The 26914-nt window shown below is 44.3% G+C and overlaps 1 protein-coding gene across 2 annotated transcripts in view; it reads right to left on the bottom strand.

Moving 5' to 3' along the window:
• Positions 1 to 7547: 7547 nt before the first annotated feature.
• Positions 7548 to 26914, bottom strand: part of METTL4 (methyltransferase 4, N6-adenosine) — a 403943-nt gene continuing 384576 nt past the window's right edge. The window contains exon 8 of one of the 2 annotated variants that reach the window (XM_077492530.1): positions 7548 to 8182. In XM_077492530.1, the coding sequence (XP_077348656.1) occupies positions 8037 to 8182 (146 nt within the window). In that variant the 3' untranslated portion in view covers positions 7548 to 8036. The remainder of the gene's footprint in view (positions 8183 to 26914) is intronic. The other variant, XM_077492533.1, reaches the window with a different exon arrangement.

Below are 26914 nucleotides of genomic sequence, written 5' to 3'. Positions count from 1 at the left end.
TTGCAGTATGAGCTGTAATGAGAACTGCTTCCTATAGGCATGACGAAGTTCATAGTACCAAAACAGCATCCATCCCAGCAGGGAGTAGGCATTTTTTAGGTCAGAGAAGGTTCTCAACTTACCCCCTGTAACTATATGTGTTTCAACTTAACTATACCCTTCTTTGCCCAGATTTGGGGGTATTCATGTGTGATAGGTTAGGATTACCCCAAAGAGGGATGTGGGGAGAGAACGTCTCAGGGGAGCTAAAACGTGTCCTGGCTCTATGCCATATATTAATGGTTGTGCACATCAGCTCCGTAATGCCAGGGTGAGATCTCGACCCCCTAAACACCACATTGCTAAGGGAGGAATATTAACCCATTATGGCTGCCTCCAGGGTCACTGCCGGATTGTCCCGTGGGTGGGAGAACCGCCATCTGACCGTCACCAGGATGGCCGCCCAGAAGTAGATCTGAAAGTCTGGCAGCGATAGACCTCCCTGGGTGACAGGCAACTGAAGGGTGGCAATGGCCATGCATGGGGGTCTACCGTTCCAAACAAAGGAAGATATAATACTTTTTATTTTGGCAAAGAATGAAGCTGGGGGGATCGGAGGGGCGTTTGGAAAAAGGTATAGGAATTTGGGGAGATAGACCATCTTAACTAAATTTACCCTACCTACTGGTGATAGGGGAAGGGTCTTCCAGGCTATATATTTCTGTGAGAAATTTCTTAGTAATGGTTGAAGATTCAACTCGTAATATGAGGATAGCGGAGTCCCAATCCTTACTCCCAGGTATTTGAAATCAGATGTCCAATTTAGGGGGGTACCGTTGGTGGGTAATGACCCGACGCATTTAACAAAAGAGAATCGATTTCCCCCAATTGACTTTAATGCCTGAAAATAAACCGAATTTGTGTATTATTTAGAGCGCTGGCAGGAGGGAGGAGATGTCTTTAAGAAAGAGGAGGGTATCGTTGGCATATAAGGATATTTTATCTGTTATTACACCGACTATGATTCCCTTCACTAAAGGGGTAGATCTGATGCGAGCTGCCATTGGTTCCATGGCTAGTGCAAATAATCCAGTGGCTAGTGGGCATCACTGTCTGGTGCCCCTTGACATGGTAAATGGCATGGACAGCTTATTATTTATTCGTATACGGGCCATAGGGTTGTGGTATAGCATCTGGACCCAGCTGATAAAACGAGGACCAAACCCGAACCTACGAAGGACCGCCCAGAGGTAACGCCACTCAACCAAGTCCAAGGCTTTTTCGGCGTCTAGAGAGGCGACCACTTCTGGACTGCTCCCCCCCCCCCCCCCCACTCTGGAGAGATGTGTAAGAAGACATCGAATGTTTATGTCTGTCCCTCTGCCCGGCATAAACCCAGACTGATCCGCATGGACCAATGTCGTAATTAGTGTTCAGTCGGCCAGCCAAAACCTTGGCGAACAATTTGGCGTCTACATTAAGGAGGGAAATTGGGCGGTACGAGGAACACTGTTCGGGAGGTTTCCCGGGTTTAAGGATGACCACTATAACCCCCTCCATGGCTCTTTGCAGTACTGATCTAAAGAATTTGGCAAGTATTCCATCTGGGCCTGGGATTTTGTTATTTTGTAAGGAAGCCACTGCCCTCCAACTCCTCCAGCCGGATAGGGCCATCTAAAGCTTCTCTAAATGTGGATGTCAGGCAGGGGAACTCGAGGTCGTCAAGGTATGTCGTCAGCTCTTCTGCCATGCACCTCATTCGGAAGCTATACAGACCTTGATAGAATGAAGCAAATCTCTCATTTATGGATGAGAGAGCTGTCAGCTGTCACTGGAGAAAAGCTCTCCCTCGCCATCCATGCCAGCATACTACCATCTTTTCCCCATGTTCAAAGATTCTTTGGGATTGGTGTAAAAATTTTGTTTTGGTGGCTGATGTTCGCAACAGGAGAACATCCCTCAACACTGCCTGGAAGTCAGAGTATGCCCTTGGAGCCCTCGACACTGAGTATTCCTCCTCTAATGCTGCCACCTGTTCCTTAGCCTTTCGAGTCTCCTCTCTCAGATCCTTACGGATCTTGCGTATATGCAGCTGCAAGCTACCCCTAGTGAAGGCCTTAAATGCGTCCCAAGATGTGATCAGGGACACCGAATGATCCAATTCCCACCAATACTGCTGCACCAATACTGCTGAATCCGTCAACCAGAACCTGGACAGTTTCCACAAACTCTCCCCAGGTGTGCTGGACACACTCAACTTCAAAGCAATCGGGATGTGATCGGAAATGCCTGGGGAAGAATGGTGACATCCCTGACCCTGGGCAAGACAGACCCCCCCCCCCCCCGCATAGGCAAGGTCTATGCGTGAAAGGGTCTTGTGCAAGGCTGAGTGACATGTATAAGCCCTCCGAGAGGGGTTACGCCATCTCCAGACATCAGTAAGATTAGAGGCTTCTTCCCAGGTGAGCAGCTCCAAGGATGAACTCGCTCCGGGGTGAGAGTCTATCCATCCCAGGATCAGGGGCCAGGTTAAAGTCTCCCAGCATTACCACACTAACCGTAGCATATATGGCAATTTTAGAAATAAGCCGATTAAGTAACCTCATGGAGGTGGGGGGGGGGGGGGCAAATATAGTCCCACTAACACTAACTCCAACCTATCTACCATGGCGTGGAGTATAACAAATCGTCCCTCGGGGTCTAGTTCCAACGCCAGCAGCTTAAAGGGTAGAGATTTATGAACAAGAATGCTGACCCCTCTAGAATAGTTAGTGTACGTGGAGTGGTATTGGTGTCCCACCCAGGGCTGTCTAAGACTCAAAAGCTTGCTGCCCGTCAAGTGAGTTTCCTGTAATATACATATTTGGGAATGGTTTTAAGAAATTGAAACACCAATGACCTCTTCACTGAGGAGTTCAAGCCCCTGGTGTTCCATGAGACAATAGTACAGTCAGCCATAATCACATAGCGGTACATTTTTAAGCCGTGGGCTACTGCCCAATATCAGATTCAAGGTCCAGACCTTCATACAGGTCAAGACGTGGCACCTCAAACGTCCAGTGATGTACTGTTTTTTCACAAGAGATGTAAACATGTATAAGAACCAAACATAACAAAACAAACCCAATCTGCATTCCAGCAGTTAGATATTACATCTAGACTCTTGCTGAAGACTGGATCAGAAGAGAAAGCGGGTGCAGGCTCATTGCCAGGGGTACAGTCTTAGACAATAATGTTGCAAAGTTAATCAAAATATTACAGCCGTTACTACGGGAGAAAGCCTCAGTCAGCCACAGCAGCGGGGGCCAAGGCGCGTCATCACCCAACACCTCCATCCTACAAAACGGGGCGAGTATACAGTAGGTGATCTGAGCCAAGGGGCCCTATTCGGGTGAGTGTATAAGAGAGGCACGTCCTTAAGGCCACCGGTGGTTACAGCAGGTATGAGATAGATTCCCTAACATAGGGATAATAGTAACTAAATTGATGCTGACACATTTGTGGTGGGCTTGGGTCCAGGACAGGGGAAAAAGAGAAGGGGGGAGGAAGGGAAGAAGCAGGTTGTACACTAGGAGACATCTCTTCCGGCAGTAAAGTCTCAGAGGGTATTCCGAGATTGAGCTTCCCGGCCCTCTGGGCACAAAGGCGGAAACCGCAACGTGTAGAGTGTGGCAGAGCCCAGTGAGAGGATCCAGGCCAATGTGTGGAGAAGGGCACTAGGGAGAGAGCAGCAGCAGACAATAGCCTGCAATCCAGCAGGTTACTTATCTGGGTGGAAGTGTGTCGATCCCCATACTTTTTTTTAATGTCATGTGACGGTGGCACTAATATGCAGCGCTGATGGGCACCCTCGATGAGGCGTTAACTGTGTCAGTAGTTTTTTATTTTTGTTTTTTACAATAGTATTTTTTACAATCTATTTTTTATTTTTTTTAACCATGCTTTCTTTTTTGGGGGGAGTGGATGATGTCAGTTTTTTTATTTTTATTATTATTTTTACAATTTAACCTTTCAATATTTATTACAATTCTGTCTTTTTTTTATCAGACCTGTTGGGGGTGGCTTTGGTGAGATGTCAGGGATTTGTTTAGACCCCTGATATCTCCCCTTTGAGACAGAAAAAAGGGACTGAGGATAGAGATTCCCTAGTCCATTTCTCAGCATCCCCAGCATTGAGGATGAATGAAGAGGAGACAAAGGCTCCTCTCCATTCATAAATGTAACCATTATATACACAGTTCATGATGCCCAGTTATGAATGGACAGTCGGAGATCATTTACTGCTATATTACATATATACTGGCTTCCTCCGCTCCCATCCTGACAGATGCAAGATGAGAATGGGACGAGGGAGGGACCGGAAGTGGACCAGAATAGGACCTGGGGAGCTGTAGGAGGACACAGAGAACCCAGGGAGCTGGAGAAGGACACCAAGAGTCAGAAGAGGACTCAGGGAGTCAGAGGAGGTCACCGGGCGCCGGACGAGGAAACGGGGGACAGCCGGGGGTGATCAGTGCGGCGGTGGGGGCAGTTACAAGCACTGATCTCCCTGTATAGCTTTCACTAAAACAGCTAACAGTCATGAGAGGGAGAGGAGGAGAAGCTGAAAGGGGAGGCACATGATTGAAAACCTCTAAATACATCAGGGGTGTGAATAGGGTTCAAGAGGGCAGAATTTTCAATATGGGGTCAAGATCAAGAACATGGGACATGATCTCAAACTAGCATTGAGAAAGTTCAAAACTAATCTTAGAAAGTATTATTTTAGTATTAATACCTGATTTTGAAATTACCCACCTGTTTCCAGTGTTTGGTAAACCAGCATTTCCCCCTGGCCATTCTGACAGCTTCTACACAAGGGTATATTCAGGCTTAAAGACAGACACAGGTCTGAAACTAGCACTGAAACTTCAACGGAAGTTTGACCAACTACTGAATTTGTGGAGATGCCAACAATTACCCTACTGTATATCCAAAATATCTTGCCATGGAATTTCACCCCACCCCAACCCTTTGAACATATATGCCGAGAAACAGGGCCCCCCCCCCTCACATGGTTATGGCTGCCTACAAGCTGCTGCTTCAACCCCCCCCCCCCCCCCCCCCCCATCAATAAAAAGGAAAAAAATAAAAATAATTTTATTCATCCTGGGCTACAAAGTAATGCACTTTTATAAGTTCTGGACTCTACTGCATAAAATAGTCCCACTGCACCCGATCTTAATGGGCCCCTAAAATGCCTTTGGTGTAGCAATGAGAGTATCCTCTACTGGTAACACCTGAATACAATAATTTGGAGGGATGTTGACATACATTTGTCCCTGTATTTCAGTTTTTGTTAGACAAATTCCCCACTTTATACTGGCTTTCTCTTTATACTTATTTAGGATGAGATAATCCTTTAACATTATTATGAAGTGTGTGTGAAAGCCAGCAAGAAAAAAAATATTAAGAACAACACTGGAATACATGCAGATACCCCTATATCTTATCCATTTTAATAAGCTGAAAGTACAGGAAAATATCTGTTGATGTGTCAAAAATATAATGTTCTCCTACCCTTCTCAGGCATAACAACACAGCCCGGAATTCTTAATCACATGTTGTCAGCCCCACCTACCTAATTTCTGATGGAATACAAAGAACACAGACATATCCTCATCTCCTTCCTTCCTCAAACCCAAAACATCTCCTTGTACGCAAGTAGTGAGTACAGGAAGTTATAAACTCATAAGATTTGCCAAAAAAACTGCAGGTATATTTTTTGCACTTATTGAACAGATATCATGAAAATATTTTTATATATTTAGCAGACCAAAAGGGAACAAATAGGAGAAGCTCATTGTTAGTGTTTACCTATACCTTAACAAGCTGCACACAAACAGCTTTTAGGGTCCGTTCACACAGGGGCAACTCAGATCCGACTTCAGGTCGCCCCTAGTCGCCTCAGGTTGGACAACATTTAAAAATCAATGTAAGTGAATGAGAGCCGTCTTAATGCACACTACTGAAGTCGCTGCGACTTCAGAAAAGGTTCCTGTGCTACTTCAATCCGACTTTTAGGCGACCGGTACCCATTGATTTCAATGGAGGTCGCCTCCAAGTCGGATCTCCGTCTATACGGAGGCGACTCTGACAGAATTATCAGCTCTCAAGAGGACGCTACCCGGCCGGCCAGGAAAGGGGGTGGGGACGAGCGATCACCCCCCTCCTGAGCCGTACCAGGCCGCGCGCCCTCAACATGGGGGGGTGCCTTGGGGAAGGGGGGGCCGCGCGGCCCTCCCACCCCAAAGCACCTTGTCCCCATGTTGATGAGGACAAGGGCCTCTTCCCAACAACCCTGGCCGGTGGCACGCCACGTGTTCTGTCATAGTCAGCGGAGACAGCGGCAAGGCAACATCTCCAGAAGAGAAGAATAGAAGGCGTCGACGGCAGCGGCGACAGAAGACTGGGCCACCGCTTGTAAAAGAAATAAAAGAAGGCGCGGTGGCCCGGCAAGAAGAACCGAAGAGGGGGACAAGACCCCCGAAGTCGGAAGAAGAGAGCGGCGGCGGCGAAGAATGCCGGGCTCCTCCGCTAGTAAAAGAGCTAGCAGAAGATAGTGGAGGAGTCCGGCGAGAAGACCCCCGAAGACGGAAGACCCCCGGAGCTGTGCAATAAACTATTTTAACCCTGTGTTGTGTTTTTTTTGTACTTTTTTTTTCCACAGGTGAATGGGTAGGGGTACGTTGTACCCATACTCATTCACATAGGGTGGGGGGGCCGGGATCCGGGGGCCCCCTTATTAAAGGGGGCTCCCGGATTCCGATAAGCCCCCCACCCGCAGACCCCGACAACTACCGGCCAGGGTTGTCAGGAAGAGGCCCTTGTCCTCATCAACATGGGGACAAGGTGCTTTGGGGTGGGGGGGGCCACACGGCCCCCCCTTCCCCAAGGCACCCCCCCCATGTTGAGGGCGCGCGGCCTGGTACGGCTCAGGAGGCGCTTGCTCGTCCCCACCCACTTTCCTGGCCGGCCGGGTAGCGTGCTCGGATAAGGGCCTGGTATGCTCTCGAAGGGGGAAGCCACGCCAATTTTTTTTTCATGAATTTGGCGTGTAGTTTCCCCTTGAGAGCTCATTTTCTGATTTGCTGCGGCAAAAGTCGCCTGACCTGGGGCGACTTAAAGTCATGTTGTAAGTCGCCCCAAGTCGTGTTCAGGTCGTGTCCAAGTTGCCTCTAAAAGTCGTGTTGAAAGTCGTGTTGCCCCTGTGTGAACGGACCCTTATGATAATTAAAAGCTATTATAATAATTCACTTCCCTTGTCTGCTTATACGCTAAATTCATCTGTTGCTACTATGCGTTGTATAGCCATATTAATTCTCAAGCAAGACTCAGTACTATTGTCACTCACTGGGGACCTTTGCTTTTCTGTATTGGAAGAATATTTACCCTAGAAACATTTAATCCAATTTTCACAAATCTGACGTAAACGGGCCAGGCATTAAACGTGACCAAAGAGGTAAAGTATAATGTATTATGACACAGACCAAATAAAGGAGAAAAGGAAAAAAAATTATAACACCAAATAGAATTTAGCACATTGATCATTGTTTTCATACCCCTCTTCATACATTATATATTGCTCTTGAAAGCAGCAAAATGAGATGAATGTGATAAAATTGTCATTTAATCCATCTGGGAAATATATACTGTTTTGAAATATTACGGAGATGCCTACGAGGACTTGTGCTGCTGCTACAGATCAGTTTTCTCCATTCTTTTCCTATAGCCTAGACAATTAACCTTTATTCTACCAGGAAAGCAGGCTACACTGTAGTGAACATGGGGTTATTTTGCAATTTTCTTTTCCATCTCTGTGCAAAGCTATCTAAAGCGAAGGACAATTTGTACAGCTTAAAACAATAGCACTGGTAGTGTACATACACTCGCCCACTCCATGGATTTCTTATTGCGACATGTCCACTTCTATTTACACAGATTCCTAAGTGTTCCGGTGGTAATAAAAAGCAATTCTCATGTATAAAAAAAACTCCTTTATAGCTAATAGACCTGGGTCACTTTTCAGTCTCGAAGGGAATGAAATAATCCAAGTGTTGGAATTTCAGAACTTCGTTCCCCCAGCTAGTCCAGCCTGGCTGCAGATTACGGGCAAATAACTCCAAGCACTCCACGTCTGGTTTGACATATTTTTTCAGAATCTCTGAAACAAAGAAAAGAAGGAGAAGGAGAAAAATAAGAAAGTGAAGAACAAAAATCAATCTTCCCCCAGCTATAGGGAGATGAAAAACTGGAGTATTTCATTAAAAAGAAGGCAGCAAATTAATTTCAAGGATTTCATCAACAGCCCAGGCTATTTATAGCGAGGAAATCATTTGAAATAAGCGCCCTTGAGATTGTGAACAATACAGTCAGAGGCTTCAATAGGCCTGATTTATTGGTTTTCATTTAGAGACATGGAATGAGGATTTTACCGCCTACACAGGTGACTTTTCAATTTTTCAATAGAGTCATCTCAGTACTACTGAGCAAGCGGTGACAATGTTTTAAATGCTTTCTGAATGACAGGAACAAAACATGGCTGAAAAGGACAATACAATTAGTACACAGCGATCAGGTTAAATTCTAGGGACAAGGACTTTGATAAAAACACCTTATCACCAGCTGGGGATGCTGCATTACACTGTGCTGCAATAAATGCCGAGTCCAATTTCAAGGCTTCTCTATAGCAGCCTTAGAGGATCCAAGGCTCATGCACACTGCTAGATTTAAAGACAAATATTATTTCATCTGGTCAGTCTGAGTGCACTTTCACTGAACCGTTCCTGTTAGAGCAGCTGTGTCACTATTTCAACGTGCTAGTTCACCTTTTAAATGAAGATATTGGTTAGCCTATTCTTAAACAAAGGCAAAGATATACATATGGGCAATAAGCAATGCTTGAAAAAAAATTCTCCATTCAACTGTATACGGATATATCTATAAAGGAGTGAATGGGATATTCACCAAACACACGTGTATCTCCTTAGATAGATAGATGTCTTTTAAAACACATCACCTATCTATCCACATTGTGTGTGTATATAAAGTGCTATGCAAAAGTTTTAGGCAGGTGTGAAGAAATTCTGTTAAATAAGAATGCTTTCAAAAACATATATTTTAAAGGTTTATTTTTATCACTTTACAAATGCAAGGTGGGCAAACAGAAGAACAATCTAAATCAAATCAATATTTGGTGTGACTACCCTTTGGATTCAAACTAGCATCACTTCTTACCCCTACACACTTTGGTTATTCATACACCTGACTATAAACCTACAATATCTCTGACTTTGTGCAAGTTTACAAAGTGTGTTATATACCAAGCAGTTTCTAATGATCATCAATTTCATAAGTAGGATGAAAAACAGCCATTAACTGAAACAGAAATAGCTTGCCATGGGACTTAAAACTGGGTGAGAAACAGCTTCATGTCACAGGTCATAGACCATGGCAAGGCTGAGCACAGCAACAAGACACAAGGTAGTTATACTGTATTAACAAGATCTCTCCAAAGTCAAGGATTTCAAAATGTGCTGTTCAGAAGCGCAAAGAAACAGGCAACATTGAGGACCATAGAAGCAGTGGTCCACCAAGGAAACTTAATTCAGCAGATGAAAGACAAATCATGCTTACTTTCCTGTGACACTGGAAGATATCCAGCATTGCCTTCAGCACAGAGAGGGCAGAAACCACTGGGACCCAGGTACACCCATTTACTGTTCAGAGATGCCTGGCCAGAAGTGCTCGTAATGAAAGAGCCAAAATGCCATACCGTGGAAACAAGGCTAAATGACTTAACTATGCATGTAAACATAGGAACAGGGGTGCAGAAAAAAAGGCAGCAGGATCTCTGGATTAATGAGTCAAAATTTGAAATAGGCTGTAGCAGGAGGCAGTTTGTTTGCCAAAGGGATGGAGAGCAGTCCTATATTGTGAATCTGCAGGCAACCGTGCAACATGGTGAAGGTTCCTTGCAGGTTTGGGGCTGCATTGCTGCAAAATGTATTGGAGATTTGGTCAGGATTAAGGGTGTCCCCAACGCTGGGAAATACAGACAGAGCCATCATGCCATACCATCAGGGAAGCGTGTAATTGGCCCCAAATTTATTCTGCAGTAGGACAATAACCCCAATCATACAACCAATGTCATTAGGAACTATCTTGAGTGTAAAGAAGAACAGAGTCCTGGAAGTGATGGTTTGGTCCCCACAGAGCCCTGATCGCAATATCATCGAGTCTGTTTGGGATTACATGAAGAGACAAAAGTATTGGAGGCAACCTACATCCACAGAAATCAGTGGTTAGTTCTCCAAAATGTTTTGAACAACCTGCCTGCCAAGTTCCTTAAAAATCTGTGTGCAAGTGTACCTAGAAGAACCGATGCTGTTTTGAGGGCAAAGGGTGCTCTCACACAAAATATTGATTTGATTTCTCCTATCTTTTAAAGCATTTTTAATTTACAGCATTTTTCACACCTGCCCAAAACTTTTGTACATATATATATATATTATACATATACATCTATATTTAGACTAACCTGGTAAGATCTTTAGGTGCATGCATTTAGCATGTTACAGATTTTCATAGCAGAGTAGATTGGTAGTGTGTTATTTTGTTCTTTGCTTAGTTCCACTTTGCCCACATTACCCTGACAAAGTACAGATTGAGTACATAAACCTTGCAAGGCGTTGTAGTCCCTCAATTAATGAATTAATCTGAAGGGTAGTTGCTTACCTGTGATCAGGATTCAATTAACAGTGCATCACTGATACAAGCTGACAGCAAGTGTGTGTATGCAAGAAACCATCTCAATCAGGCTTCATGTCATCTCTACAGAGACACCTGTGGTGAACACACAAATGCTGCAATGTGGAGCAACTAAATCACAACCCCTTTGCCAGAGAACTTTTACAAGTAGAATATATATTTCTGGTAACAAGCTATATTTGTAAAAAAAAAAAAAAAAAAACACCCTTAAGGTCCTTTCACACCTTACTGCTCTTGTGTGTTGTGTTAATGTTTGTTGTGTCACACATTACGGTACTCTGCTTTGCCTTAAGGCGGCTCATTAAAATTAAATGTACAAGAACTGAAAAAAAAAACTGACATTCAACATTTTTCCTGATGTAGTGCACCACAACACAGTAATGCATTTGTTTTTTGTATTGCAATGCATGAATATCAGAGATACATTGACTTAGCTTGTTGGGGTGGCAATCAAAAATGAATAGCACCCCAATGCAAAAGCATAAATTAGCTCTTAGGGCCAGTTCACACCACATGCAGTCCAGTGCATTTTTTATGCATCAAAAATGCATGGAAAGGGGGGCGTGGCTTGGGCATGACTGAGTAGAGAAGCACAGTGCCTGAACCCCTGTTCCCTTTCCAGCAAACCCACACTTTCCAGAAGGAAAACTTGCACGGAATGAGCTTTAAATGGAGGAGAGTGAAAAGCTCCACATGTTTGTTTCTTCTTTTCTCTTGTTTTCTCTTTTTATTTGGAAGTACACAGATAAGTGTCAAACCTCAAGTACGACATATCACGGAATCTATGCATTCCAGAAGCCAAAAGGAGCCAAGATCTGGAGTAACCGATGTGGGACCAAAATTTGTTCTAGAACCACAGTGAGTAAGCATACTACATATATGACAGTGCCTTTCTCACAACGCCCACAAAAGGGAGCTCTTGTGATATCTATGCACAAACAAGGATATCATCGAATGCATTAACAACCACTATTACTATGGCTATCAACTTTTTATCTATAAATGCCAAGGGTCTGATTCACCCTGTCAAAAGGAAATCCTTGTGGGCAGAAGCCCTGACAAATAGGAGTGATATATTTTGTGCTCAGGAAATTCATTTTAGCAAAATATCCACTCCATCATGCAAGCACAGGAACTTCTCACACATTTTCACAGCCAATGCAGAATACAAAACTAGAGGAGTGCTGACTGCAATACGGGATACTGTAGCGTTTGTCTTGCACACAGAGCACAAAGATCCTCGTGGACGCGTTTTTATTCTAATATGGGACATCAACCAAGTAACGTACACAATTGTGAATGTGTAAACACCAAACTCGCACCAGATTTGTTTTTTCACAAACTGATGAAAAAAATAAACAGGCATAGGAGGGGTCTCTTAGTGCTTTGTGGAGACTTTAATACAGTACCAGAGCCAACCATAGATTCTACGACAAAGTTGAAACATTCAAACACTCCTTTCCAATGTGGTCTGTATGACGTGTGGGGGTGCTTATATTCAGAAGAAAAGGACTATACGTTCTTCTCCGCCCCACATCGTATATACACAATTAACCTTTTCCTGGTAGACCAACAGACTTTAACTAGAACTGTTGCTTCATCTATTAACAATATCACACAGTCTGACCACGCATCTATAACAATCTCCATAACTGAAGCCTCAACAGTCAACTCCATCCCAATGGGGAGAGCCAACTTGTTTCTCATGCAGCAACCAGAATTCAAACAAATTATAGAGGACCATCTGGAATATTTTTTCTCTATAAATGAATCCTCAGTGCAAAATCAATTTACTTTATGGAATGCCCATAAGGCATATATAAGAGGGATCTTCATAAAAATGAGGGCAAGGGCGAGGCGGCAGCAGCAAAAGAAATGAAAAGACATTACAGTCTAAATTTTTGAGTTAGAATCTAAAAACAAAAAACACTCATCTCCCTCAATATCCAATAGGCTAACCCAATTAAGATACGACCTTAGACTCATTCTATTAGAGGCGTTTGAGAAAAACAACAAAAGACTTAAAATGACCCACTATACACATGGCAATAGAGCTGGGAAGCTTTTAGCACATCAAGCAAGACCAAAATTCCCTATATATTACACCCTGTAAGCAAAATCAAAATGCATCACCCACAAGACATAGATGCGTTTAGCCATTATTATGGAACCCTTTATAATCTTAAAGATGACGCATAAACAATCCAACCCAACAATGAAATGATAAACGACTTCTTATAGCAAAGTTCATTACCGACACTATCCCCAAAACAGATAGGGTCTTTAAACTTGCCATTTACTACACAAGAAATACATAAAACAATAGATTCAGTGCCTGCTAACAAATCTCCAGCCCCAGATGGTTTTATAGGGAAATACTACCATACATGCAAAGTCCTCTTGTCACCTTATCTAGGAAAACTAGTTAATGCAGCCGCGGCCTCTTCCTCCTTCCCACCAAAAATGCTTGATTCTCCGACTGTGACTTTAACCAAGCCAGGGAAAGAGCCAAACACTCCAGCGAATTTCCGACCCATATCGTTACTAAATACTGATCTAAAATTGTATGCTAAATTAATAAGCAATTGTCTGATAGATATCTTGCCACATCTGGTAAACTCGGACCAGACTGGATTCAACAGGGGACATCAGAACTCAGAAGCTACCAGGAGACTGACAAACATTATTCATTTAGCCAAGACCCAGCAAAGGCCTTCTCTGCTATTAGCATTTGACGCAGAGAAGGCCTTTGACAGAGTCCACTGGGGATATCTAGATCTGTTCCTAAAGAAATTTGGGTTCTCTGGATCCATCTTAATGGCAATAATGGCCCTCTACTCAGAGCCTTCAGCTCGAGTATACACATCAGGAGTACTCTCCAAACCATTCCACATAACAAATGGAACCCGTCAAGGGTGTCCATTATCCCCCTTAATCGTCAACCTAATATTAGAACCCTTGGCTGCACATATTAGATTACACCAGGGCATCAAAGGATTCCAAACCCACAAATCTGAACATATCATCAGCCTATTTGCCAATGACATCATATTGATGCTCACAGATCCTGAATCATCCTTGGCTTCGGTACATGCAGTACTACAATTGTTCAACAAAATCTCTTACTATAAGGTGAACGAAAGTAAATCTTATATACTAGGAATGGGCATAAACACAATTGCCAAAGACATCATATTGATGCTCACAGATCCTGAATCATCCTTGGCTTCGGTACATGCAGTACTACAATTGTTTAACAAAATCTCTTACTATAAGGTGAACGAAAGTAAATCTTATATACTAGGAATGGGCATAAACACACAATTAAAGCACAAACCCAGTTCACAGTTTCCATATACGTGGAGTAATGATGGAATAAAATATTTAGGTATCACATTAACCACATCTACAGAAGAACTATTCTGAGCTATGTTCTCTTTCTTAATTCCCTGACATTAAAACTTCAAGACTTGGCTAAGTCAGAACTTTTGTGGTCAGGGCGCTTAGCAGCCTTCAAGATGAGGATTCTACCACAACTAATCTACATATTCAGAGCACTTACTATTCCAGTTCCCAAATCTTATTTCTCCAAAGTCCAATCTATAGTTAACCAGTTTTTACGGAAAGGGAAGAAACTGAGATGGGCCTTCAATAAACCAATAGCATCAAGTAAGGTGGGAGGGGTGGTAAATTTGTTGATTAAAAATTACTATGTTGCCTCGATGCTTGTGCAATTGAGAACATGGTCCCCTAACTCACCTAGACCAAGATAGCAGGAACTAGAGGAAAATCATACTCCAAACAATAACCTACATGATTACTTAATGGCAAGTATACTCAACCCTCCCCAAAGCACTAATCTAGCGCCTTTGATTCAAGTATCAAGACAAGCATGGAAGATGCCAATAGAAACACAACATACAAATACCCCTACATCTTCACTTCCGATTCCTATCACCAGCCTATTGGGAATCATACCAGATCTCCACACAACACATTGGGCAGAAAAGGGAATTATAAACATTACAGATCTTATGATGGGACCCACCATGAAAACATTCAGAACAATACAGATCGAATTTGGTCTGGGAGAGTCTGAGTATTATAGGTACCTTCAGATAAAACATTTCCTTCAAACTAATTCTCCACTTTCCGTCCCTCTACCTTGGAGAATAAAACTATACCTTACCACACACTCTACTAACATTAAAGGAATCTCCTTATTCTACAACTTCTTAAATAATAAATTAACGTTTACCAAACTCTCCAATATTAAAGCCTGGGAACAAGAAACGGGAATCCTATACACATCAGAACAATGGCAACGTGCATTTCAAACAACCTATTCAGCCACTAAGTGCATCAACTTATGGGAACTGACTCAAAAAATATTATTGTGCTGGTATCTAACTCCATACGGGCCTTCTAAATTTCACACTCATGCTTTTCCACTGTGCTGGAGAATGTTGGTACTCTATACCACATAATGTGGGACTGCCCACTCATCTGGGTTAAAGTATTCGACATAACTGCACAAATACTGAAACTCCATTTACCAAAAACTCCAGTATTGGCTATTCTATCCTTAGGTTTAGACTTGTATCCGAAAGATACCAGAGTAATAACGACCCACATCTTATTGAGCACTAGACTAGTGATTATGAGACATTGGAAAGATCAGGGAATACCCACAAAAAAGGAAATGATACTAACGATCAAAACACATGCTACATATGAAGTTATGTTTGCTTCATCTCAGGGTAGATTTCAATCATCACATAAACAATGGAAACTGTGGACTGACTGGTATCAAACAAAAAGCTCTGAATACTATGCATGACTTATATGCAATCAAATGACACAAAACTCTGTGTGTAAGCATGTTTTTGTTTAACTTTGGTGATTATTGTTCTCCTTTTTCTCACTAATTGTTCTATGCATATTGGAACTGATCAAACATTTCCACTCTCAAGTTTAAAGCAATAATCTAATCCCTAATTAAGATGGGTAAAACACTTAGCATTATAAAATGTCTGATTAGCACAAGTATATCAGGGGGAGCACAGCATCTCCCCAACCAAGACACACTGTGAACCCAAATGGGGTGTCGGGCGGGAGGGGGAATCTGATCCACCCTCTCCTAAAATAAAAGACAGTGGACATTGTCTTGCATCATTCGGCTAAGAAACTCACTGTTATATGCAATGTATAAATGCCTACAAAATGCTTGGTATAAATGAACAATTACGGTTTCTTTGTTAGCGTATTACTGTATTACACTGTATTACAGTATATTTTGTATTCTTTCTAAAAAACTAAAAAAAAAACAAAAACAAAAAAACGATTGAAAGTAAAAGGTCATGTCACTGAGTCATCTAGTCTGGGTAAATGATTAGATAACTAGCTCATGTTAATTCTATTTCTGGTTACAGGTGTATTGTTAGAGTAATAGGAGCAGGAGGGAGGGCCTCCTCTTATACTGTATATAAATACTTGTCATTTTGGTTCTAATAAATGCAGTCCATGTTAAGCAGCTAAACAAGTCTCGTCTTGTTTTGTGCTTGTGAGTGGTTGCAGGGGCGTACCTAGAGCATTTGGCACCCAGGGCCCATCCTATATCTGGCACCCCCCCCCCCCAACTGTAAAAACACCCAAAAAAAACACCCTCCTCTGCCAAGATCAGCGTTTTTTAATTCTGCTTTCTTTTTTAAATGGGGCTGTTGGCTACCGAGTAAACCGGAAGTGACACTGTACTGTCGCTTCCAGTTTTTTACATCGGAGACCTGATCAAAGGCAAAATCGGCTTTGTTCGGATTTCTGTCCAGCTGGCTGGTGGCTCAGGTCTGCGGGTGGGATGGGAGACCTGGGCGGAGCTGTGGGGGGATGGGGACATCCCCTCCCGCTCCTTGTAATAACAGCGGATGCTGTTCATCCATGGTAGCCAGTGACAATAGACGGGACAGGACAGAGGTGTCAGTCACTCAGGTGTGAGCAGATGCCACATTTTTGGACATATCGTGCCAAGGTCAGGAAAGTGGAGAGCTGGACTGGAGCTGCTATGAGGGAGACATCAGAGTGAGAAGGGGAGACAGCTGAGAATACAAAGTATGGCCCATACTTTGCATTATCTACTGTCCTCAGGGACAGATCTGATCCAGAAATCCCACTGTATGGCGATCTCTGGATCGGATCTGTCCCCAAGGACAGCATTGGCATTGATGATTTGATTCAGATTTGGGAACTGACCTACTGACAAGGCGTGTTGCTTGCTGGACCGTGGATGGGATCTGATGGCCGCAGGGAAGATGGCAAGATGCTGCAGTGACCTGCTGCTTGCTGGACGGATCTGATGGCTGCAAGATGTGGGTGTAAGTGCCCCCCTTTATCAGATACTCTATACCTGGTTTGTGAACACAGCAACACCACCTCCCCTCCCCTTACCAGGTAAGCTCACAGCTCAGCTACTATAGGTGGGTGGTAGTCACACAGCAATATACAGCACACACATGCATTCTGCAACCTGTATACAGCACACGCCTGGATTCTGCAACCTGTACATAGCACACGCCTGCATTCTGCAACCTGTATACAGCACACGCCTGCATTCTGCAACCTGTACATAGCACACGCCTGCATTCTGCAACCTGTACATAGCACACGCCTGCATTCTGCAACCTGTACATAGCACACGCCTGCATTCTGCAACCTGTACATAGCACACGCCTGCATTCTGCAACCTGTATATAGCACACGCCTGCATTCTGCAACCTGTACATAGCACACGCCTGCATTCTGCAACCTGTACATAGCACACGCCTGCATTCTGCAACCTGTATACAGCACACACCTGCATTCTGCAACCTGTATATAGCACACGCCTGCATTCTGCAACCTGTACAGAGCACACACCTGCATTCTGCAACCTGTACATAGCACATGCCTGCATTCTGCAACCTGTATACAGCACACGCCTGCATTCTGCAACCTGTATACAGCACACGCCTGCATTCTGCAACCTGTACATAGCACACGCCTGCATTCTGCAACCTGTACATAGCACACGCCTGCATTCTGCAACCTGTACATAGCACACGCCTGCATTCTGCAACCTGTATATAGCACACGCCTGCATTCTGCAACCTGTACATAGCACACGCCTGCATTCTGCAACCTGTACATAGCACATGCCTGCATTCTGCAACCTGTATACAGCACACGCCTGCATTCTGCAACCTGTATATAGCACAAATCTGGAGTCTACAACCTGTACATAGCACACACCTGTATTCTGCAACCCCCCCCCCCCATCAGGTCACCTACACTACCTACTACACAGCAACCCCCCCTTCCCTTCTATGACAGAGCAGCACAGTAAGGATGGCAGGACAGACACACTTCTCCAACGTCTTCTCTTCTCACAGCTCACACACCCCCTATCACCAGCTCACCTCGGCTCTCAGCTTCAGCTAGGGAGGTTTAGCTCGGCTGCTCAGCAGTGGTGGGTGGAACTAGCAGGTGAAAACAGAAACTAGACCATACTATTTCGGCCACAGTGCTGGGGGTGTTCAAGCTCACAAAAAACTCACAAAAAAACAGAGCAGCCAGAGCCAGGGATTCCCTTCAGGATACTGTCAGACAGTATCTGAGTGCAGAGTGAACCCCATAGCAATGCCACCCAGCCACTTACACCCCCCTCAATGTGTGGCACCTGGGGTGGAACGCCCCCCCCGCCCCCTGCTTGGTACGCCCCTGAGTGGTTGGAATATCCGATACCTGTATTCAGACTGGGAGGAAGTGGTATATGACAAAAGCACTCAAGCGGAGTGAGAGACATTCCGTTACAAACTCATTCAATTGGGCTGCATTTACACCCCTTTCACACCAGGGCGTTTTGCAGGCGCTATAGCTTTAGAAATAGCGCCTGCAATCCGCCCTAAAGAAGCTGCACCATTATGTGTAGTGTGAAAGCCCCGAGGGCTTTCACACTACAGCGGTGTGCTGGCAGGACGTCAGGAAAAAGTCCTGCCAGCAGCTTCTTTGGAGCGGTGTGTTTACCGCTCCTCCACCGCTGCTCCCCATTGAAATCAATGGGGCATCGCTGTATCACCGCCGGCAAAACGCCGCTATTGTGGCGTATTGCTGGCGGTTTTAACCCTTTCGTGGCCGCTAGCGGGGGTAAAAAATCCGCTGCAAATCCAGCGGTAAAGCGCAGCTAAAAATAGCGGCGTTTTACCGCCGACGCAATGGGCGGTGTGGTGTGAAAGGGGTCTTATAGATGCAGATATCCCTTTTCAATGACGGCACAAAAGAGCTCTTTGTATTGCATCATCAGATGACCTCTCATCAGCCTTATTCACCTTCCTTGGCACGGATCCCATTGTGGTACTGGACTGGCTACAACCTCTACCACGGTCAGCCAGGAGAACCTGATTCGCTAGGGGACCCACCCTTCTTGGAACACCTAGGACCCATCAAATCCCTAGGAATCCACCAAGCTCCTCTGACCCTGAGCCTTTATCTCCCTATTTCTCTGCAAGGTACTGTTTAAAGTCTTGCAAATGAAGTATGGTGCCTACACTGTCCCGGTGCACTACACTGTGCTGCATTCATGTATTTCTGTTCCTCGCAGACAAGGGCTTAGTTCCTTAATTTTTATGGGCTTCCTCCTAGCCTCTATACCCATACAACTACTGCCATGGTAAGCCTGTTATCAGTCTTGTATTGACACTCTATGGACACTCTCCTCAAATTGGAGGGCTTTGCACCTCAATTTTTTACTCTCCTTGTCAGTGATATGTCCATCAACCTAAGGTGCTACTTTTATGACCACCTGGACTATGTTCCCTCTTCTGTAACCTCTCCCCCTCCGGTTTATATTGGAGGACACTGAAGAGCTCCACCATATGCAGGGACAAGGATAGTCCCCAATTTATGCTACTGCTCCCTAGCTCCTGTTTGGGGTGTTATGTTATGTTATACACTGTTGTTTTTCTTTTTTATGTCTACATAAGGTCATGCTTATTTCTCATTTTATTTACTTTATCCACCTTATGCATGTAACCAGTGTATGTAGCAATGATGGGGCTCCATCTGTTGCGTGGTGCTGCCATTGGCGATCCCATGATGGGGCAGGGCAGGTACTTCGAGCTGTCCTACAGGATCACGGTCTCATGACATGCGGTTGACGATTGGGATGTTGACAGACACCTGCACTATAAACGCCAAACAAAGTGCAATACAGAAACGTTGACAAGCACCATATATAGATTACGGCTGTCTTTATTTTTAGATGTACACGTTATGAGATGCCTGGTTGTTAGGACATAAGCCATGCATTGAATGTTCAATAATACCCTTGACATAATTGTATAGTACCTTCCTATTACATAAAAGATATGCTATTGCAACATAAGGTGAAGTTTATACCTTCGGACACAACAAATGAAGGGGCCTTTTTTTTGTCATCTGCTCTACAGTCGTTTTTGACTCGTGCACCCAGTTGGACATTCACGTTCATCCGAACCTACAACACCAATCATACCGAAAATGCTGCCTACATATCCTACATTTACATCTAAAGCCCACACAGAAAATATCCACAGATTGGCTATGACTAGGATGACAGTCAGGCCCATCTGTACATTCATCACTGCAGGTGCTGCCTGACCAGACAGACCTGGCCTACGCATAACAGTGGGTCGTGACGTGTCCCAGATGATTGCCAAGAGGGAGAGGGGAGAGGTGAACTGACTTCTGGCTCTGTGGAGCCCCAGGAGGAACTACGCATAACAGTGGATATCGCGGAAGCTCATTTAGTAAGGATTACTGTTTTATAAAAGTGTTTGATGATCCATATCTCTCCTTACCTTTGAATGTGATTTGATGTTTATTTTTCCTCCTCCTTTTTTAATTTTTTCAATGCCTGATATTAATCCATTGGTTTTTGAAATTAGCTGGAAAGTTCAGGACACGGCCTACCTGCTGTTTCCTTACACCGGTGGCGGCATGGGGGAGTGCCTTAATTATTTTGTTACCTATTGGGTTCTAGGGTTTATCACCCAGGGCCACTTGGTATCCTAAAACTACTTTGTGTCCTCCCTATGCTTTCTTTATCTCTCCATTTGTACACCCTCTTTCTTTTCAGTTCTTCCCACAGTTGCCCTAACCGTCCTCACCCCCTCACCCTCTTTCTTATTCTTTTTTTTCTATTTCTGGCTGCAAAAGGATCTCTTAATGTCAAAGAACTCAATGTTTCAGAGAAAAGAAGGATACTTCTATATGACTTGAAACACTTTCGCTCTGATGTAGCATTCATACAAGAAACACATTTCAAAAAGAGAAAACTTCCCTTCCTTCAGAAGAAGTTCTTCTCCTTTGTCTACCATGCCTCAAACCATTCAGCCAAATCCAAAGGAGTCTCTATCCTAATTTTAAGCCCCGTTCCTTGGTCCCTCTTGGATATTTGCGCAGATGAGGAGGGACGGTTCTGGATCGTGAAGGTGACAATGGCTATGGTATACTCCCCTAATCAGCATCAAGACGCCTTCCAATCTGGCACTCTTCACAAAGGGAAAGTGTATACTAGGGGGAGATCTTAAAATTCCCCTGGACCTGATGGTTGATATGTCTACGGGCACCTCTGCCATTCTCCCCTGAATTTGCAGACGCATACTCCAAACCCTGCATACACACCAACTGATCGATGCGTGGCATCTATTCCATCCTGGCAAATGAGACTATACATTTTTTTCCACGTGCCACTCATATTCCCGAATAGACCTGTTCTTGGCTTCCCATCAACATCTCTCAAATATCATTGGTTTGACGATCGGCAACATCACTTGGTCAGATCACTCACCTATCACATTATAGACTTCTCCCTCCCGAGAGGGCCGCTGGCACTTAAACAGCAGTCTGTTACAAAACCGTACTGTCCTGGCAGAAGTTACCAGAGAACTTACCACATATTTTCAACTCAATGATATCCCGGAAAGTGAGACCGGGATCGTCTGGGAGACACATAAAACTGTCATCCAAGGGGTGTTGAACCTATCCTATAAAGCGTTCCCTGGGACGCCAAACTCACTACATTACTTACAGACATACAAGTGTTGGAGCTGCGTCATAAGCAGACCCCTGAAGCCTCTCTAGAACACAGAATTACTACGATATCTCGCTAAGGCAGCGATTCAGGAGACTTCACTACGAATCTGGAGACAAATGTGGAAAACAACTGGGAAAGACCCTATGGGACCGAAGAATAGCTTCCTATATTCCCCACATAGTGGACTCGACGGGTCAGAAGATGATGTTACCAAAACACATAGCACAGTCCTTTGGAAAATACTACTCTTTATATAACCTCCCGACCAGCACAGACGCAACTAGATTTTCTCTTCTCATCCTGCCTCCCTAGGCTGTTGTCTCCACAATGGTGTGACTTGGAGGCTCCTATATTCCTGCAGGAGTTACAGACTGCTGTGGGCTCAGCCAAACCTGGCAAAGCTCACAGCCCTGATGGTTACACCTTCCAATACTACAAGACCCTTTTAACCATCTTAGGACCCCAAATGGTAAAACATTTAATGTGTTAGGACAATCTTCCACCTTCCCCTCTGCAACATTGCTAGTTCATACCTCAGTCATACACAAGGAGGGTAAAGATCCCTCCTTGCGCAGCAGTTATAGACCCATATCACTACCTAAAGTAGACATGTAACTCTTCACTAAAATCCTAGCTATACCCCTCCAGCTCTTTCTTCCTCAGCTGGTCCATTTAGGCCAAGTAGGCTTTATCCCCACCTGTGAAGCACGTGATAACACCATGAAAATCTTGAATTTGTTACACTTAGCCAATCGTACCAAAACAATATATGTCTTCCTGAGCACAGACACCGAGAAGGCGTTCAATAGGGTGAATTGGAGTTTCATGTTTGTGACCCTTCAAAAATTCGGCATGAGGGACAGGATGATTCTGTGAATCTCTGAGGTATATACTACCCCAAGGGCCTCAGTCAAGGTTTATGGTGTGTTCTCAGACCAGATCGCAATATTGAATGGGGCTCAGCAGGGTTGTCCTCTGTCACCACTACTATTCGCGCTTACCCTGAAACCGTTCCTGTGTAGGGTCAGATTAAACAATGACATCAAAGGCCTGCAGATTGCCAATTTCCACTATAAAATCTCGGCTTATGCAGAGTTATAACACATGATCTAACCCAATTATATCTCTGCCTAATCTACTACAGGAACACGAGTGATTTGGCGATCTATCAAACTTAAAAATTAACTTTTCAAAATCTGAGGCTATGGGCATGGGGTTGACTCCCACACAACTACAACACTTACAAAACAATTTTAAATTTAAGTGGACCTCCACATCATTAAAATATTTAGGGACACGTATCCCCCAGCTGTGTCCAATGTCTTTAAATTAAATTTACCACCCCTCTTGGGCCTGGTGCAGAAGCTTCTGGATAAATGGCATCAAGGTCTACCACTCATGGTTCAGTCGATGTAACATTATACAGATGAGTATTTTACCCAAATTCTAGTACAGCCCTTACTATTCATATTCCATCGGCCTACTTTAAACAAGTGAAAGCCTTCTTCACTAAAGTCATCTGGGTTAACAAAAAGCCCAGGATAAGGGGACGTTTATTGACTCTCCCCAAAATATTTCGGGAGGATTGCGGTCCCGGATGTCCAAAAATATCACCAAGCTGCCAACCTCACATGGGTGATTGATTGGTGCAGGCACGGCGCTCAAAAATTATGGATCCAACTAGAACAACAATTCTGCTCCGTAGCGCTCTCTGGTGCTTTTCGGGTTTTGCTCTCGATACTCAAAGTTCACCCTGTTGTAGGCCCAACCCTACGGGTTTGCAACGCTCTGTGTAAACACCCGGCTATTATTTTCCCTAAGTCACCATTATACCCGGTATTGGGTAATCCCAATTTTCCCCTGGGTCTTCGGGAAGGCCAGTTTTAACACTTGCTAGACACTGGCAGTTTGCAGGTGTCACATTTTCTCAATTTGAAAAGATGGCCATCTATTCCCACTCTGATGTAACCTGATGGGAGATTTGCCTTGGATTTCTGGAGGGCACTCCAACTCCATCACTTCCTCCAAAGGCTAGGGTCTCCGACAGAATACAGAAGGCCACTGACCAAACAAACAAAGCCTGTGCAGCAAACAAGGGGATGTAGTGTGCGGTGACGTCAGTACGTCGCTCCCCCCGAATGTGTTTCGTCACCGGTCTGTACTGCAGCCGGCCGGCTGGCCGCAATTTTACCCATTGAATTTTCTATCTGTTTTTTTATACGCCTATGGCCTTTGTTTTATATTAATAAACACCCAGCTGGTTTTACCTATGGCCATCTCCTTTGTTTTTCTTTTGAGCCATATTTGCACCACCATTTTTTGCAATGCAATTGGTTGCTAGTGGAGGATTTTGTCTCCACAGTTCTGACCAGAGGACCCCCCACAGATGTGACGAACAGATCGATTCCGGAAATCCAACTGAGGAAAAGGCCCTGGCCACAGGCATTAACTATCTGGCAGCTGGGAAGCGCACATTTCTCATGGTGGTGGGAACTATCAAGCAAAGTCACTTTGATTGTGGATTTCATCATATGTTGAACTGTCACTAAATATCGCACAGCCTATTGGACATGTTCTGATCACTTTTTGGATTTTTTTTGGACACTATTACAGTATTATTGATCACTAATGATCTTTAATATTTTTCAAAAAAAAAGCTTCATTCACTTTGGAAGTTTATATATGAGATCAACACTCATTCACTGGGGTTTTTCAAGGTCATAGTTTAGAGCACAACCTTTTTTGTTTCTATGCGTTCTGGGCTTGCCTGGCCCTGGAAACCTTTTGGAAAGAGGTGAGCAGACTCACACAACAGTTCACTACAGTCCCAGAGGACTTTGCCGTCTTCCTACTACATTGCACTGACATTCCAATTACAACATATATAACAATCTGTGCTACGTCAGCTACTTGACGCTGCCAAGCGTTGCATCACTTTACAATGGAAAGAACCTGACCCTCCGACTATCCAAATGTGGCTAAGAATGGATGAAGATACCAGCAAAATGGAAGACTTGTTGTTAACTGCACAAAACAAGCATGAGCGTTACAAGAAAACATGGCTTCACTGGAACATGTTCATATACTCGGAGGAAGGACGATCTCTATTAGATAACCTTCCACAATTGCCTTAATAGATCAACCCTGTCCAGCGAGTTTGCCCTTTTACTGCCCCATCACCCCCCCTCCCCACACACTTTTACACCCCTTCCTATCTTTTTCTGTTTTCTTCCCTCCCTCTCTTCTGCCTTGAAAAACTTGGGTACCCATCATTGTGTTCATTTTAGTAGTCGTATCCTGAATACAATAGTGGTTATACTGTTACGTCCATGTTCTGGGCTTGGAACCTATATACTCCATGCACTGATATAACCTGACTACTTTTTCAATGTTCTGTTTTGATTCATTGTCTTGGCTACCTTTTGAATCTTAACCAGTTGCTGACCACCGCACGCCGATGTACATCGTTAGAATGGCACGGATGGGTAAACTGGCATACCGATCAGTCCTCAGGTCCCGGCCAATGTTTTCTGGCCTGGACCTGCTGATCAGTCCTAACGAATTAAATCCTTATCCTGTCTGTGTAAGTGTACACACAGACAGGAGGAAGTGGTGTCATCTCTCCTTGTGGAGTCTTTTAGATTCCAGTGGGAGGAGAGAAGAAGTCTTACCATGAGTCGCACAACACTACACTAACACCAGTACACACAGGTACACCTGTCACCCCCAATTGCCCCCCCCCCCCAGTTAACCACTTCACTCCCTGTCACTGTGTCACCAATTGCAGTTTTCAAATTTTCCACTGATCACTGCATTGGTGTCATTTGTGACTGTAATAAGTGTTAGGCAGTTAGTAGTAGGCCCTGTTAGGTCTAGGCTACCCCCCTAATAAAGGTTTAACCCCAGTTAACTATATCACCCCATCGCTAGAGTCACTAATCAATCTTTTTTTCTGATCGCCGCATTTGTGTCACTGATGACGCTAGTTAACCAGTTAGTTGATTAGTTTCATCGCCAGGTTTTTATAGCGCCAGATACCCCCATATATTACCTAATAAAGGTTTTAACCCCCTGATTGCCCCCTAGTTAACCCTTTCACCCCATCACCAGTAATCACCGTATTAGTGTTATGGCAATGCTGGTTAGTAGTATAGTGTCTGAACGGATCGATATCTTTGATCTGATCAGATCAATATTAGCATCCCCAATAGTTTAGGGTTCACAAAAATGCAACGTTAGTGAAATCAGCCCAGATATCTGCTAGCACCTGCATTTAGCCTCTCCATCCAGCCCAGCCCACCCAAGTGCAGTATCAATCGATCACTGTCACTTACAAAAACACAACACACATAACTGCAGCATTTGCAGAGTCAGGCCTGATCCCTGAGAACGCTAACCGTTTTTTTGTAGTGCTTGATGCAGTCGCTGACAGTCAGGAGCTCTTTTTCCTGTGAGTCTATTACTGTACCAGTAAATTTAGAGACAAAAATCAAAGGTACAGTACTGAAGAGGCCTACACGTTTCTCAGCATGACAGATAGTGAAGTGGAAGTCACCCATCTATCAGATTCAGGCTCAGAATACGTTCCTGTAGACAGCAGCGGCACCCTGACAGATAGCTCTGACGACGGAGTTGTGGTCCCTGCCAAGATCAGGCATACTCGACCCTGTTCTGCTGTTGTTGAGGTGCAAGAACCGCAGGGCTCTTGTATGAAGCAGAGAGCCAGTACTAGTGTCGCTCATCCATCTGGTGAACTGGCAAGCACCAGTGGCCTAGTACACCCTGGTCATAGTCAAACAGCACTGCAGTATCATGTGGTCACATGGCGAGTCCCATAAGTACAGTTCAAGCTGGTGAGGGGGCTAGCACAACTAGTGTCCTGCAGCCACCAAGAAGAAAACAAACACAGGCCAGTTGAGCCCATAGTGCCCTTCCTGCTGTATTTGCCAATCCTAATTGGGAGCCCACCACTTCTGCAGCACCCGTACTTTCCCCATTCACTGGCCAACCCGGAATTCAGGT

This window comes from Lithobates pipiens, unplaced genomic scaffold (assembly GCF_037356315.1).
Source record: "Lithobates pipiens isolate NorthernLeopardFrog02 unplaced genomic scaffold, aLitPip1_a1.2 Scaffold_19, whole genome shotgun sequence".
NCBI lineage: Eukaryota > Metazoa > Chordata > Amphibia > Anura > Ranidae > Lithobates > Lithobates pipiens.
Note: the sequence above shows the minus strand (reverse complement) of the source record. Positions and strands in the feature narration are given on the sequence as shown.